The sequence below is a fragment of the Poeciliopsis prolifica genome, unplaced genomic scaffold (genome assembly GCF_027474105.1).
Source record: "Poeciliopsis prolifica strain line A6 unplaced genomic scaffold, Auburn_PproV2 SCAFFOLD064, whole genome shotgun sequence".
Lineage (NCBI taxonomy): Eukaryota > Metazoa > Chordata > Actinopteri > Cyprinodontiformes > Poeciliidae > Poeciliopsis > Poeciliopsis prolifica.
This window is the reverse complement of record NW_026562439.1, coordinates 1,737,916-1,754,551: the sequence shown is the minus strand read 5'-3', so window position 1 is coordinate 1,754,551 and position 16,636 is coordinate 1,737,916. Positions and strand designations below refer to the sequence as shown.

General features: G+C 43.2%; 3 protein-coding genes across 7 annotated transcripts in view; 2 read left to right on the top strand and 1 right to left on the bottom strand.

Moving 5' to 3' along the window:
- The first annotated feature begins 517 nt into the window (after positions 1-517).
- On the top strand, positions 518-5,714 carry LOC129351128 (cytochrome P450 2U1). Its single transcript, XM_055019933.1, has 5 exons — positions 518-1,006; positions 2,277-2,927; positions 3,541-3,702; positions 3,852-4,019; positions 4,868-5,714. The coding sequence occupies exons 1-5, from the start codon at positions 526-528 to the stop codon at positions 5,077-5,079; spliced, it is 1,674 nt and encodes a 557-aa protein (XP_054875908.1). The 5' UTR covers positions 518-525; the 3' UTR covers positions 5,080-5,714.
- Positions 5,715-6,358: 644 nt separating this feature from the next.
- hadh (hydroxyacyl-CoA dehydrogenase) lies at positions 6,359-11,174 on the top strand. 2 transcript variants are annotated; one of them, XM_055019932.1, is made up of 9 exons: positions 7,915-7,997; positions 8,153-8,206; positions 8,681-8,809; positions 8,887-9,044; positions 9,347-9,473; positions 10,247-10,336; positions 10,406-10,478; positions 10,543-10,659; positions 10,941-11,174. In XM_055019932.1, the coding sequence occupies exons 3-9, from the start codon at positions 8,720-8,722 to the stop codon at positions 11,060-11,062; spliced, it is 777 nt and encodes a 258-aa protein (XP_054875907.1). In that variant the 5' UTR covers positions 7,915-7,997; positions 8,153-8,206; positions 8,681-8,719; the 3' UTR covers positions 11,063-11,174. The 2 variants fall into 2 exon arrangements, with proteins under 2 accessions (XP_054875906.1, XP_054875907.1); XM_055019931.1 differs by lacking the exons at positions 7,915-7,997; positions 8,153-8,206 and adding an exon at positions 6,359-6,574.
- Positions 11,175-13,603: 2,429 nt separating this feature from the next.
- lef1 (lymphoid enhancer-binding factor 1) overlaps positions 13,604-16,636 on the bottom strand; it is a 60,623-nt gene continuing 57,590 nt past the window's right edge. For all 4 annotated transcript variants that reach the window (XM_055019900.1, XM_055019898.1, XM_055019901.1 and 1 more), the window contains one exon: positions 13,604-14,898. Coding sequence is in view for 2 of the 4 variants with exons in the window: in XM_055019898.1 (XP_054875873.1) it covers positions 14,819-14,898 (80 nt within the window). In the remaining 2 variants the exon portion in view is untranslated. The remainder of the gene's footprint in view (positions 14,899-16,636) is intronic.

Here is a 16,636-nt window from a genome sequence, read left to right as displayed (position 1 = left end):
TCACATTAAAAATTTACATACATTCTAAAGAATGCAGAGAAAGAAGCAACAAAATCAAGTCCTGAAGTGGTTTAATGTCGGCTGTTACACTCATCGGGGGCATGAAAATCATCAATTTTAGGCTTTAACATGTTTTTTTAAGGGGCTTTGAAATGGTACTTCCTCCTAAAAGACACAATGAACCAGAAAACATGTTGGCCCAGTTACTGCCACTAAAGAGCCGATGTGGTGGTGAGTTAGTGGCCACTTCATGTTGGGGAAGTGAACTGATAAACCTCAGGAAAAGCACAAACAGTCCTGATATTACATTATGAAGAGGTTTAGCTGAAAAATGAAAAGCTTGTCTATCCCTGAAACGTACAGCAGCAAGGCTGATAATCAGCTACTGGTTAAAAACGAGGTACTTGCAACAACAAGTGACTTCGTCTTGAAAAACACAACAACCGCATTTCCGACTTCCACCAATCAGAGCACGCTACGAGCGAAGCCAGCCAATAGGAACGCAGCAACAGTTCCAACCTCCGTATGAAACAGGAAGTGCAGTTCAGCCGGCTGTTGTTGTTTAATCCCGGAGATGTCATGGCTTCTCTGTCATGGCTGGCGGACCTCAGCCGCGCGGCTCTGTCTCCTCCAAACATGCTGCCTTTGCTGCTCTTCTTCGTGGTTTTTTATCTGGTTAATTTTTACCTGCAGCAGCGCGGCGTCTACAGGAACATCCCGCCAGGTCCGCGGCCGTGGCCGCTGCTCGGAAACTTCGGCGGCCTCCTGCTGCCTGCCTTCATCCGGCGGAGGTTCGGACAGACCTCCGACCGGAACATCGGCGTCATGGAGGCTTTAACGTCCCAAGCCAGAGTTTACGGGAACATCTACAGCCTGTTTGTGGGCAGCCAGCTGATCGTTGTCCTGAACGGCTATGAGGTGGTGAAGGACGCGCTGTCAAACCATCCAGATGTGTTCTCAGACCGGCCAGATGTTCCCACCATCTCCATACTCACCAAACGAAAAGGTGAGAAAATGATCGACAAAGGGTTGTATCCAGCTTCCTGTCACCAAGACTTTCTTCTCCCTTTTCCAAACGGTGAAACTTGGTGGTGGCAGCATCATGCTGGGGGCTGCGGTTCTTTTATTTGATTGGTCAGACTTGATGAGGAGGTAGAAATGAAAACTCTTGCCTCTTGATCTCATTACCGTTACCAGGTGGGAAGAGTATCTACAAGTTTTACTGAAGTAAAACTAAAAAGCAGCCATCCAAAAAATTAAATTACTCAAGAGTGAAAAAGTGTTTGGTAAAAAGTTGACTCAAGAACTGAGTAGCTGATCAAATGATCTGTCATTTTAATATTTAAAAATTACATCATCAGATGGACCTAAATATAAAGTTAAGTGGGAATTTTGGTATTTTAAGATACGATCGACTACAATGATTATAATTCTTGTCTCTCAGGTCACTGCAGAGCAGAAAAAGAGTCAAAGCAAAGAGAATTTAATTTAAAACCAAGTTAAATTCTGATGACGCAGCAATCTTCCTTTTCAATGAATATGAAATAGATAAAGCAGGAGCTTGTACCAGGAATTTTCATCACCATCAGGGTTGAAAATGAATCTTAACAAGTCTGTCCAATTTCCTCTCAAAAACTCCAATCTCCCAGAAATATGCCCCATAAATCCAAAATTATATATTTAGGAATAACAATTGAAAAAGATCAAAAGTCACGTAGCTAGCATTTTTTTCAGGATCGATTCCATCCTGCTGGTGAGCCCCAGGGTCCACAAATGTCTTCTGAATTTATGGATATGCCAAGTATCTGCTAAGTCCAAACAGCAGAAATCCTGTTATCACGAGTCCAAATAAATACAGATCCTCCACATCTTACAGGGACAAAGGAAGACGTGTTTCATTTTCATCTGCTGTAGTTCTGCTTCTCACTCAGTCACAACATTTTTATAAACATCCTAAGAGTCCAGAATGTTTCCCGCCGGCTGTGTCTCTGCAGGACAAGCGGGCTCTGCTTTGCCCAGTCCCTTCATTGAGAACATTTGGTCAATTACATTGAGAGGCAAGTTGACCGGAACCATAATTTGCGGAATCAGAAAGAGAGGCTTCAAAAAGCAGCTCCGAGCAGAGGAAAAAGCTTCCACCAAGAGCTAGAGAGGAGCCGTCTCAAAGCAGCGTCTTTGTCTTTTGTAATAACTTTTGGGACAATTTAAAGACAAAATTTGACTTTGTGACAGACCTGTCTGTAAATGAATGGAGCCGTCTCCTGTTTGTGTTTCAGGAATTGTGTTCGCCCCCTATGGGCCGGTCTGGAGAAAGCAGCGTAAGTTCTGCCACGCCACCCTCAGGAACTTTGGCCTGGGTCGGCTGAGTTTGGAGCCCTGCATTCAGCAGGGCGTGGCCGCCGTCAAAACGGAGCTGCTGAGGCTGAACGGAGAGCGCGGCGCCTGCGGCGTCGACCCCTCCAGGCTGATCAGCAACGCCGTGTCCAACGTCATCTGCTCCCTGATCCTGGGTCAGCGCTTCCATCACGACGACCCTGAGTTCCGCGGCATCCTGGACCTGATGTCGCGCGGGTTGGAGATCTGCATAAACAGCCCCGCGGTGCTCATCAACGTCTTCTGGCCGCTCTACTACCTGCCCTTCGGGGCGTTCAGGGAGCTGCGGCGGGTGGAGAGAGACATCACGGTGTTCCTGAAGAAAATGATCGGGAGCCACAGCAAGACTTTGGATCCCAACCACCCCAGAGACCTGACTGACATGTACCTGATGGAGATGCTGGCTCAGCAAGCCGCAGGAGAGCAGGACAGCAGCTTCACAGAGGACTACCTTTTCTACATCATCGGGGACCTCTTCATCGCCGGAACCGACACCACCACCAATTCAGTTCTGTGGGTTCTGCTCTACCTGGCCCTGTACCCTGATGTCCAAGGTAACAACGCCGCCTGAGACCTGATGGTCCGGTAGGTTCAGTTTGATTGGGGACCAAGGTTGCCACATTCTTATAAATGTCTCAGATAAAAATACGTGCGTAGGTGAATGTTCAGCGAATAATTTTGAGTTCATTAGTGAACCTCTGAGGCTTCAGAGGAAAGCTGCATTAGATCACAAACCAGCAAACTGTTGAGGCAGGTATGACTGGATTTCATTTAAGGCTGTCAAGAGTAAAGGAGTCTAACAGATTCACATGCCGCACTTTTCAGATTTTTATTTACTAAACAATCTGAACACCAGGTGTCGTTTTCCTTTTAAGCCTCAACAGAAAACATTTTGGTGTGTGGTGATTAATTTCAGGTCTCCAGATGTAAAATCTCTACTTATTAATAATGAAAGAAGGAATTAATAACCGGCGGCGGGTTGCCATGTCTCCTCCACTTCCTGATTTTAGTCAGCCTGGCTCAGTAAATATTCAACCACTTCTCGCTGAGGCAGACTGACGCGTCAGCGTTTTCTCTGGTGTCACTTCAACCAGGTCGCGCTTGTGAGCTGCGCCTCAGCCGGTTTCCATGACGACTGACGCTTGCATCCCTCTGTGTGGATCCCAGACCAGGTCCAAGCAGAGATCGACCGAGTGGTGGGCCGACGCCGCCCGCCATCTTTGACTGACAGAGGAAGTTTGCCTTTTACTGAAGCCGCCATCATGGAGGTGCAGAGGCTGACGGCGGTGGTTCCTCTCAGCATTCCTCACATGGCGTCAGAGACCACAGGTAACCGGGGCAACCACAGGTAACCGGGGGCAACCACAGGTAACCGGGGGCAACCAGAGGTAACCGGGGGCAACCAGAGGTAACCGGGGGCAACCAGAGGAAGGTCTGCGATGGACTGTGTTTTCTGATGGGTTTTATCCGTTTCCCAGAGTTCCGGGGCTTCACCATTCCCAAAGGAACGGTCATTATGCCCAACCTGTACTCGGTCCACAGAGACCCCAGTGTGTGGGACGATCCGGACACCTTCAACCCGGCCCGCTTCCTGGATGGAGACGGGAAACTGCTGAGGAGAGAGTCATTCATACCGTTTGGAATCGGTACGTCGCTCTGTCACTCAGGAGAATAAACCAGTTTAGCTTCACAAAGTTTATTTATTCCATTTATTATTGATGATTATGGATTAACAATAAGGAACCTCTGGAAATCTTAGTGTGTTATATTTTGACCATGTTGAGTTATGAGAAAGGTTATTGCTTAAGAAGCTGTTCAGAGTCTTTAAATCGTTGTAGATGGTGATGCTGCGAGCAGGAAGGATCTCCAGTAGCTGTCAGTCTTGCAACAAGTCTTAAAGGCCTCTGACTGAAGACTATATGACTGTCATAACAAGCTAACAGCTAAATTTCCATTGTAATATGTCCTAAATGACACCATCAACTGTTTGCTAGCTCTGCTAACCTCATTTGCTCTTTTGCTTTGGCCACTCCTCTTTACGTCTCTATGGAGAGATGTTGGAGTCGAGGATATGATCCAGACACGGTTTCAACTTTTTCCTTCTGTTTCTTGATTCACAAAACCTTCTTTAAAATTCTCTGGGATTCGGGGTCAAAGTTCAGGAATAATTTGACCTTTTGAGATGCTAATCAGCTCCTTCCAGTTGTAAAAACAACACCCTGTTGCCATGGTCACACATCATAATGACCAGAGGGAATAACTGTCCAAACAAGCAACAATTCAACCATAAAAATATGAACAAAAATCTAGCAAAGAACCTAACGGAGCTGCTCCAACATGCTGCTCCCATGAGCGACGCAGTTCTGGAACCAAGCAAATATGGAATCACCTTTTATTCTTTGTCTTTTGTAATGTTCTGGTTCTAATCTTAATTTTTTTATAAGCCATAATCACCAAAGTAACAGAAATAAACAGAAGTAAACCCATTTTGCAGGTCGCCGGGTGTGCATGGGCGAACAGCTGGCCAAGATGGAGCTGTTCCTGACCGTCAGCGGTCTGCTGCAGGCCTGCACCTTCCGGCTCCCAGACGGGGCGCCCGCTCCGTCCCTGCACGGTCGCTTCGGCCTGACTCTGGCTCCCTGCCCCTTCGCCTTGTGCGTGAGCGCCCGCAGCGAGGACTCGTTCAGCAGCAACGCATTCAGCTAGAGCGGCTGCTGCGACCTTCAGCGACCTAAAAATGCTTCTCAGGTCTCCTGGAGAGACTCTGGGAGAGATTTTAAACCAAAGAGTGTCTCTTTTGAAACAGCTTGTCTTTTAATTTCCAGAATGTTTCTCTGATTAGTCAAAATATATTTGATTCTAAAACCTTGTACTTAATTTTTAGGTAATTTCATGTATCAATTTATAAGAACAGTATTAATTTGTTTAGCATTTATATTTATTTCTCTTTAAAAGGTCTTTTTTTTTTTTGCTGATTCTATAAGATACCAGATGAAGATTTTATTGTTTTATGGTCAGTTATTATTTTAATATGGAGAAAAAAAAAATATTTTTTGCCCCATCAAATGAAAGTGACTTGAATACTTGACTGAATCTTAATAATAGATTATTGTCATATTATTTTGAGGAAAAATAATATTTTCTTGGTCATTTTTTTAGAAACTTTTGGATGCAGACTTCCTTTGACAGGAATTATAGAAAAACAGAATATTCATATTTTAATCGAAGAAATGTTATTGGCACAAGTGCAATTTGTATATGCTGCTAAAATGTATGTGAAAATGTAATAAAGTTATTTTTTGATGTGAAATCACGTGACAGGAATTAAAATGCTAATCTTGTTGGGAAAAGTAACGGTGCAGTTTTTGATTTGACCTGCAGATGTCACTGTTACGTCTGTGACATTTCTGAACTTTTTTCCAGTTTTGTTTTAGTAAAGATGAGGGGAGGAAAAAGAAAACTAATGTTAAAATATTTCTGCTTCCGTGGTTTTATAATTCACTCAATTATGTAGAAAATGTTGGAGGCTTTTTACATCATTTTATGCTGATATGTCTTTAATTAGTCACATTGCAACTGGATTTTGGCACAAAAGCCACTGGAAAATTATTTTTGATGCTGTTTGGGGCTGCAGCCTCTCAGATTAGGGTCTGAAATTAATCTAAATATAATGGAGTAAAATATTAATAGTTTAAAAAAGTAATAAAAACGCACCATCCTGGAAGGATAAACAGGTACGAACAGCTGATGTTTAAACATTGATCTCTCTCTCTGCCATGCAACTAACCTTTAATGTTCACAAAAATGTCAAATATGATGTTTGTAATAATTTCTTTTCTATGGATTAAAGGACTAAATTATAGTTTCTCCATTAGATTGAGAGAAACTTGGCATCGGACAGAAAAACCCTGTTTTGACAGTGTTGCAGAGACTGTCCACTAGATGGCGGTAGTTCTTTTTCCAGTCGGTTTTTCCGCTGAATCTGAAAGCTTTTAAGATGAAGAAGTAGCCTGCAGTCGACCCTTCACCCAGTTTAGATTCTGTCTCGGTTCTGCAGATTTAGTTTAGGTTATTTTCCTCCAACATGGCTTTTTTCACGCGCCACATCAAGAGGAGTTTTTCTTCTTCGGCTGTCAAGAATGTTGTGATCAAAAACGTGACGATCATCGGAGGAGGTCAGATGGGAGCAGGAATTGCACAAGTAAGAGATGCATGTATGGAAGCTGTTCAGGGAATTTCTTGTTTCTATTTCTCCAACCTGCTGGAAATCTGAGAGTCTGATCCTGTTGTTTTAGGACGTCCTGGCATTTGCCTGTTTAAATGTTAATATACACATTTTACAACCTAATGCACTGAACCCTGGGACCTTCCTGGAGTCGTGGAAACAGTAGTCGCTGTTGAACTTAGATTTAGCGATCAACAACTGAACTCACCTAAATGTTAACTTTTCATCATAAAGTCTGCAGATCAGACTTTCCCATCCTGGTCCTCAAGCCACTCTGCCCTGCATGTTTTAATTGTTTCGCCGTTTTACCTCATTCAGATGATTGCAGTTTAGAAAACACCTGTCAATTGGAATCACCTGGACTGAAGAGAGGAAACACCTGCAGCATGCAGGGCGGTGAGCCTTGAGGTCCAGCGCTGAGAAACACTGATCCAGATGATTCTTCAGAAGTTTTTCTCTGTCTGAATAACCCTGAGGGGAAAACATGTTTCTCTAGATCTCATTACAGATTGTGTGATATTTTTTCTATCCATCCATCCACCTGTTGGGATGGATGGATCCAAACAGATGGAGAAGATGAGTTGGTCAGTGTCCAGAAACTATTCCTGGTCCTCACCTATCAGGAAGCTGATAGAAATGGTCAAATTTAGCTTCTCCCTCTAGTGGTGACAGGTTGACACAACACCAGAAAATAACATCGATCCGTCCGTCCGTCTATCCATCCATCTGTCCATCATTCCGTCCGTCCCTCAGTCCGTCCGTTCATCATTCCATCCATCCATCCATCCATCCATCCATCCATCCATCCATCCATCCATCCATCCATCCATATTTCTTTGACAGTGTTGCAGAGACCGTCCACTAGATGGCGGTAGTTCTTTTTCCAGTCGGTTTCTCCGCTGAATCTGAAAGCTTTTAAGATTTCAGATTCATTACATCAGCATTAGTAATGCTGATGCATTGCTAATGTATCAGCACATTAGCAATGCAGACGCAACTCATTCTCTAATGTCAGTTTGATAGAAAACGACTTATTTCATTGCGCTGTGATGTCATACAGCGGCGCTGTGACGTCATATGGCGGCACTGTGACGACATGCTGCGGCGCTGTGACGTCATGCGGCGGCGCTGTTACGCCATGTGGCGGCGCTGTGACGTCATGTGGCGGCACTGTGACGTCATGTGGCGGCGCTGTGACGTCATGCGAGCGAACAGTCAGAGAAATGTGGGTAACCATGGTAACCAGTGAGCGTTCAGAGACCGGAGCGGGCCTCGCCGCAGTGAAGTTGCGCGCGCATCCGCTGTGTTTACTAACAGGTAATCCTTCACTGCGCTTGATTGGTGGTTACCGTAGCAACCAGTAACGACAGCTCGTCCCTGTTTTCATCCGTTCGCTGCGGTATGTTTTTGGATCAGCTGTTTCCTGTTTGATTTTAGACAAATGTAATCTTATGCAGTTTCATGTTGTTTAATTTGATATCTGCTGTCAGCTGGGAGCCATGATGCTGTGCAGGTTTTGGGTTATTTATTCTATTTTATGTATTTAACATATAGGGACACAGGCTGCTGGAGCGACTTTAGCCACCAACTTGACTTTTCTCTCGTTCGGTATGTTTCACATTTTGATTCAAAGTAATATTTCAGTTACCATTTGCATGGTCCATGTGGAATTTTGGTCCCTGCAGTACAAATATACACTTGTTGTTATGTTAAAAATTAAATAACAACATTATCATTTATTGCAAAAACTCCTGGACATTTTATCGTCCAACTCATTTTGTCATTTGGACAGGCCTTTCCATCTGTTTGTCTCTCCACCAGTGCATCGATGCTGCATTTCTTCCAGGTTCCATGTTTGAACTCTGACCTCTGTCTACTCTAAACTTGTGGTGTACAGTTCACTTTGTACTTTAACAAACAGACCAAGGAGGACGAGAGTCTGAAAGTGAATCTGGTGTTTTGACCAGATTGCTTCTCTCCGGACCAGGATTTTAAAATCTGCTCACATTGAAACCCAACCGGAGCAAAACGAGTCTTTCACAGCCTGATGAAGCTGCTCTGCTTTCTGTTTCCTCCCTTGAGGTTGCTGCATCCACCGGCCACTCAGTGACACTGGTGGACATGACGGACGACGTCCTGAAGAAAGCGATGAAGGGAATCCAGGCCAGTCTGAGGAGAGTGGTGAAGAAGACGTTTTCTGAAGACCCGGAGGTGAGGCACCGCAGATCCTCGGAGGAACAGACGGAGGCGATGAGCGTTTCACAGAGAACATCCTGGTTTCTCCTCAGTCTGGCGACGAGTTCATCCAGAAGGTGATGCAGAAAGTGTCGACCTCCACTGACCCTGGAGCCGCCGCCGCCTCCTCAGACCTGGTGCTGGAAGCCATCGTGGAGAATATGAAGATCAAACAGGATCTGTTTGGTTTCCTGGACAAGATGGCGCCCGAGTAAGAGTCACCGCTCAGTTAACATGTTGGAAATGTTTCAAACAGGACTGATTTTTTTTTTTTTACTGGTAAAATGTGTTCATGTTGTTTTCTTCACACATGGTTGTTTTGCGCTGCATTTAGAGTATCAGCACATTAGCATTAGCTTCCACTAAATGTTTTATTTTTAGCAGAACTGGTATTTGGGATTAGTGCTTTAATGTGTTTCTATTAGCAGATTAATGGAAGGCCTCCAAACTGAGTTCCATCTCAATGTAAAATTGTGACCCGTTGAGTTTCAGTTGTTGTATTTTCTGTTGCAGACACACCGTCTTCGCCAGCAACACGTCCTCGCTGCCCATCGGTGAAATCGTCAGCACCACCAGCAGGCAGGACCGGTGCGGAGGCCTCCACTTCTTCAACCCTGTTCCCATGATGAAACTGGTAGAGGTGGGTCACACACAGACACGAGCCGTCCAGACTGGTTTTTGATCAGAACCGAACCAATGAGCAGGCTGCAACTGGAGCTGCTTTTTCCTGTAAACACAAAGTAATTGGCTCAGATTAGGTCTGGTTTTTAGCCCCTTTAGCAACTCTTCTTGTTCCCAAAGTATTATGTGTTTTAGAGGCACATAGTGCCATTTTATAGCATAATCTAGTTGTCACCTTCAGTTTTCATACACAATCTGTTTGTATCAATATGACTTTAAAAGAAATGTCTTAATTAAGACCTTGAAATTGGGCCTCTGACTCTTTAAAAACTCCAGCTCTGCCTTCAACATGGCTCCTCTGTTAACCCTTTAATGATGTTTTTACCAGCATTAATCGGAGAAGAAGCTCCTATAATGAGCTCAGCAGTTCCAACAGGTGTTTGCTAATTGCTGCTGGCTAGTCTGAAGGAGCTGAATGGGGGAGAAGCTGCGGCTTGAAGGCGGGGCTAGGTCCACCCTGACGTTTTGCACAGCTGAATGCTTGTCGTGGATTTCTTGAACACGCATGAAAGAATCAAAGCACCTGCAGGTTTTTGATGAGGGCGCAGCCCCTTTGAAAACTGACCAACATTGGTCGATACTGATGCTGATGCCAGTAAATCCTGCATCCTGGCTCTGCATCCTGCCTGAACGTTGGACCAGTTTCCCAGCCTGTTGCCTCGAATCTTTTCCTGGTTCTTGTTTCCCGGACGCTTGCGTCGCTCCAGTCGGTAAAGTCTCAATCTCCTGCAGGTCGTCGCGACGTCGTCGACCAGCCCAGAGACGGCTGAGTCCCTCCTGAACTTCACCAAAGCGCTTGGAAAAACGCCGGTGTGCTGCAAGGTGAGGTGGAGGAGTTGAGGTCGGGCCGTCGGACGGTTCCGGTTCCTGAACCCTGCCTTGTTTGTCCAGGACACCCCTGGGTTCATCGTGAACCGGCTGCTGGTTCCCTACATGATGGAGGCCCTGCGGCTGCATGAGAGAGGTGCGTCTCCGTCTGCTTCGAGGTAAAACGCTTTCCATGGTTTCAATTGAACTTCTTCCTGCAGGCCACGGGTCCATAGAAGACATCGATACCGCCATGAAGCTGGGCGCCGGGTATCCGATGGGACCATTTGAGCTCAGCGACTACGTGGGACTGGACACAATGAAGTTCATCATAGATGGTGGGTATTTACTAATAAGGCCTTTTATTGCTGTCAGTATTTAATGCAGCTGAAACAAAATAATGTTAAAATTCAGTAGATATTTATTTTAATTCAGCATATGAGAATTTACCCTTTATTATGAAAAGACAGTGAACCCTCTTCAAACATGAGAAAACTCAGGTTTTTAAGAAAATGGCGGCTTATCAATTGTTAGTCAGTCGATAAGATCTGTCAACGTTAGAAAAACTGGTTAATCGATAATTTGGACCTAAATAAGCCTCTTCCTCCTGAATCTTTAGGCTGGAGCGAGAAGGAGCCTGATAACCCGATCTTCGCTCCCAGTGAACTCCTCAACAAACTGGTCGCTCAGGGGAAACTGGGCAAGAAGACGGCAGAGGGATTCTACAAGTACAAGAAGTGATCGGATCAGAACTGGTGCAGCGGAGCCTCCAGGGAGATCGGAACAGAAAAGTGCCTCTCGGGTCGTTAACATCCAGACATCAAGCCTGATTAAACACATGCTTCAGAATCAACTGCCTGTGATTTATTTAAAGAAAAATAAACCATTAAAATGATTGATTACCGGAGCAAAACGATTCTCTGAGCCGAAATATTTCAACCCAGTGTTTTTCAAAGTGGGGCCTCCAGGGGGCGCTAGAGGAGACTCAGAGAACTGGAGGGGAAAAAACAGAAAAAATGTAAGTTTTGGGCAAAATGATTTCTTGGGATTTTTTTTAAAGGAATGAGGAATGTAGTTCATGCACAGAAATGCAACAGTTATTGAATAAATAATAAAATTGATGTTTCTTTCTGTACTTTATAGCATCGCAAATGGGTTCGCAAATTTTATCTTTCAAAATTCTATGTATTATTTCACTTTAACAAAACATTTTTCCTGTTATAAATGAAATGATCTGCAAAAACAAAATATTTAGGAGTTATTGACGCAAAACAAACTCCTATATGTTGCTGAAAAGTTCCTTATAATTTAATTTTGTCTTATCAGAAACTTCACCAAAGTTTTTGTGTTTTCACTCTACAGACTGCAAACGTTTTCCAGTTTGGTTAAAACAAAATCCAGATTTTTCTGTTTCTGTTAACAGGAACAAACATCAACAAAACCACCATCAGTAGGAAGATCACATCTATGAAGTCGCTAGAACGTTTTCCCAGTGGTTCTGCCGGCCGTCCCGGTTCTGTGTACGCTGCGGTTCCTCTGTAGTGGTCGCAGCGAACCAACAGAACCCGACCACTGAAACATCTGCTGGGGATCTCTATAGCTACGCAAACAGACAGAAGAAGCTAATTTAGAGAACTGAGTCGGGAATTTTGACGTGGATCTTCAGGAATCTGACATTCTGGAGTTTTTTCACACTCAGATTTGTTTCAATTGAGTTTTGGAAGTACAAAATCTTACATTTCAGCTTCATGTTAATGTCTACAAACAGAACCTGGAGGAAAACTGAACCGAACAGCTGCAGATGTCAAAGGTCAAAGTAGAGACCAAATGCCAGGATGTAAAAATCTTATCAATTACAGAAAATGAAATCAATTTGAGCCACTGAGACATTTTTCCTCATATTTACTTGTTTATGTTGAACTTCTGGTTTTCAAAAAAGCTGCAAAGGATCAAAATGATCACAGGTGCAAAACATAAATAAAACCTCCTGCTTTTATTCTGAAAGAGGACCCATACTCGCTTCCTCCTGTTGTCTTTTTTCTACTTAAAAAACAAATTATTTGCATCTTTTAGTGTATTTCTAATATATTGAAAGAAGGCCTGAAGAGGTCAAATGAAAAATCTGCAGAATGTGACGATGTTTTAATCAGATTAATTGTTTGAATAATTAATAAAATAATCATTAGTTGCAACCATATAAAAGTCATGCAGAAACCATCAGTTTATGGTTTTTATGATCCGCTGAAACCGGACTGGAACTTTGTGCCAAAACTTTCTCCAGCTGAACAGAAACAAAATGAAGTGATTTTCTTTGGACCCGAAGAGGAACGATGTTATAGAGTTATAGATCTAGAGTTATAGCTCTAGAGTTGTAGCTCTAGAGTTATAACTCTAGAGTTATAGCTCTAGAGTTGTAGCTCTAGAGTTATAACTCTAGAGTTACAGCTCTAGAGTTGTAGCTCTAGAGTTATAACTCTAGAGTTGTAGCTCTAGAGTTATAACTCTAGAGTCAGCACACAGCTTCAGTCACAGCAGCTGGAAATCAGAATCTGGGTTTGAACCTTCTGAGTCACATAAAGACAGTTACATAGTCAGCCTTCTATGATCTGCAGAGCATTTCTAGGATTTCCAAGAGCTAGAGAAACTCATCCATGTGTTTCTCTTTATTACTCCAACAGTTCTGCGTAAAAAATCTGAAAACTGCAGCCAATCCAGGACCACAAACTTAGAACAAACCTCCAGAAAACTGAAAAACAGCCGAAATGCTGAGTTTCTTTAAGTCAAGGTTAAAAATCCAGATCCGTCGAGCCGATTTTGATTGATTTGTAACTGGAACACTGATTAATTTCTGTATTAATTCAATATGAGAATTGCTCTTGGTTTTGACTGAACGTAATATTTGTTTGCTGTTCTGAAAATGTTTTAATCACATCATTTTCGCTTTGCTAAAATGAGCAATTCAAACAAACAGGACTAAATTACACATTATTCCACTTTTATATATATATATTTAAACAAAACTGGATAAGAAATGAAATTAAGATAATATTATTCGTGCAACACCAAATAACCAAATATGTGGTTATTTAGACGTTGACCAGAAGATGGAGCAGTTTCCTCAAAATTACAGCAGATCGGATCGAAACACAACATTCAGATTTTATCCTTTAATCAACCTTCAAATTTATACACAGTCTGTACATTAATGTTTTTGTTGCTGTCCGTCTTCCAGCTTTAAAGCACGTTAAGGTTTCAGGTCTGTTCACCACACGACTCATCAGATGAGACAATGGTGCCTTTTTATTTAGAAAAAAAAAAGAAAAAGAACAAAAAACATATTGAAACAATTCAAATATGACTTCCTGGGAAGCAAAATGCTCCTCCAAGATAACAGTGACCCAAAATATTAAAATAATAATAATAATAAAAAATTAATTTGTCAAGTAATACTAAAAATAGAGCATCAAAATAAAATTAAAAAAATGTTACAGAGATGGAATAAACAACATGGCTAAAAAGACCACACTATTAGCTACCAGAGAGAGAAAAGACAAAAAGGTCCATTGCAATAAAAGAAAGACTGTCAAGTGCTGGAGTAAATATATATATCTGCTTCATTTGTCGTGTTTCCGAGCAATAAAATCCTGATGTAGCCTGCAAAAATATCCAGAAAAATCCAACATATCCTGACAGTTTTTAAAAAGTACACATACCGAGCGTTTATGTTACATCCGCGCCGACCCCGAGGTCACTATTTGTTACAAATAGTTATCAAAAGAAGCCGCAAGTTTCGATTTTCTGCAAGACGCTCCAACAAGAAAAATGGCTTTCTTGTGTCCAAAAGCTTATTTTCATATATACCACTATAAAAAAACAAACAAAACCAAAATCACTAAAATATACACCGAGAAGATGAAGCGAGATACAAAAACAAAAGCATTCAAAATAAAGTTCAGTCTAAATAAAGCAAAGAGAGAGAGAAAGAGAGAGAGTCAAAATGATCCGTTTTTTTTCTCCGCATCGGACGTTTGGTGAGACGAGATGAGATCCCTCCGTCTTCCTTAGTGCAGTCAGTCGAAACAACAAAAACAAAAACAAAGAGGCGTTTGGTCGGGTGGAACGGTCCCCAAAACGTTACCAGTGAGAGGGCGGAGCGAGGGAGGGGCGAGCGAGGGCCTGATGGACTATACAAAAACGGACAGGTGACAAATAAGTTAGAATAAGTTAGTGCCGGTGGAGCAGGAGGAAGAGGAGCAGGAGGAAGAGGAGGAGTCTGTGCTGCGGGTTTTCAGTGCAGAAGACAGACGGAGGGTTTGGTGCGACGGCGCTCCCGCTAAAATCCTGATTGTCTCGTTCAGTTCAGTCTGCGGAGTGGAGGCGCCTTCAGGAGGCGAGGGAGGAGCTAAATCTGTCCCGGTGTGGTGGAGGTGAAGGTGGAGGAGGTGGAGGAGGAGGGGGTCCCGCTGAGAACCGGAGAGTTTTGGGTCTTCGTGGAATCTAACAGGCCTCCATCTCAAGCAGAGGACCCGATGATGCTGCCTTCGCTTTGCACGTCGAAAAGCTGTTCCTCTTTCCTCCTGAGGGAAGAAAACAGAAACGCTGAACGTCTGCACCACAAACTGACCAGGAAATATTGAGATAATATGGCCATTTAGAAACCATTTAGAAACCATTTTCAACATATTAATGCAAGAACAACTTTAATTTCTGAAGAACATTTAACACCAGAAGTGGAAACTATTTTCAATATCCAAAATAAACAAAGAAAACAATAATTAAAATGGATTATAAAGTCTCTGTAACCAACACTGGATTTAAACAAAAATTAATCAATAAAAATCAAGTCATTCAGCTCAGACAAGGAAATCAGGCAAAAGTGGCAGGAAGTGAAGATTAACCACTTCATATTGGTAAATGTTTGCAGTTTTTTCATGTTAAAATAAATTTTAACATGAGATGCTCTGTGAGGAGGAAGCTCTTAAATCTGGAAACTGCAGCTCTGAGGAGGAGCTCCGCCCTGGAAGGCGGGGCTAGGTCCAACCAGGTGTTTGCCACAGCGTTTTCAAACATGCATGGAGTAATCAAAGCAACAGTACAGGTGTGTTTTTGATGAGGGAATAACATGATGGAAAGCTCCAAAACTTGATTTTACATGATACTGGCCTTTCACAGTGGAGCCTGATGAAGCTTATTGTAATTATTATGTGATTAGTTGATTTATTGCTTATTGTGAAAAACTCATGGGCAGTAAAACGTCGCTCATATTCCAGACAGGCGCGTCAGGCGCTCAGCGCCTCAACCCGCAGGCGCTCAGCGCCATTCCCACCGCCGTCCTCATCCTCGTCCTCATCCTCGTTCCCATCCATCAGCAGCTTGGTTTTTTTTTTGGTTCTCAGACATTCAGCTGACTGAACCGAGCGGCGAGCCACGCTCTGAACTCCAGAGGAGGTCAGAGGTCGGCGACAGGAAGTGGGCCGGCCCGGCTTTGATGACCCAGCTGGCAGCACTTCTCTGTTTCAGCCGAGCAGCTTCTGGCTGACATTTCAGCTCCGGCTGCAGGTGGGCGAGCGGCGGGGAAACAGAAAAGAAATCCGGCTTTTTCCCCTCAATGCCCACATTATGCATTTATAACAGCAGAAATAAAAGGTGCAACCTCAAACGTAACTGGCCCTCTGACAGTTCCCAGTCCGCTCTTGGCAGCCTGGACTGGTTTTACAGCTAATACTCAGCTATTAGGAGAACAGTTCTTGCTTAATGTGAGAAAGGTTCTCATATGTTTTAACAGCTCTTCTTCCTTGATCCTCCCTGAACTGTTATGGCTAAATTCATGCAGCAGGTCTTGATGTTCAGATTTTTGGCTAAAATCAGATTTGTGTTTGTGTGTTTTGAATGGTTGTTTATACTAATTAAACACGACCACAATCAGACCTCAGAGCGGTTTACGACCCCTAACGCAGCAAACATGAGCAGAAGAAGAACGCTGACGTCACTCAGCAGTTTGGATGCCGCCGTCTACGGATCGATTTTAAAGCTGTTGAGCAACAGGATAAAATCCTAAGACGAATAAACTAATAAAAATAAAGATCTGAAAAGATCATAATGGGTAAAAGTCAAACATGGGTCGCGTTCGGGCAAAACTAAAGTTCTTCCCATACTCATAGACATCCAGGGGAAGAAGCAAACATGCAACTTTCCGTTTGCAAGGCAACTACACGTCCCTGTGAGCTCCCTCTACTGGTCAGGCAAAGAGTTAATATATGCAGCCGCATGTCATCAGCATAGAAACGAACAAAGCTATATTTCAGAAGACAAAAC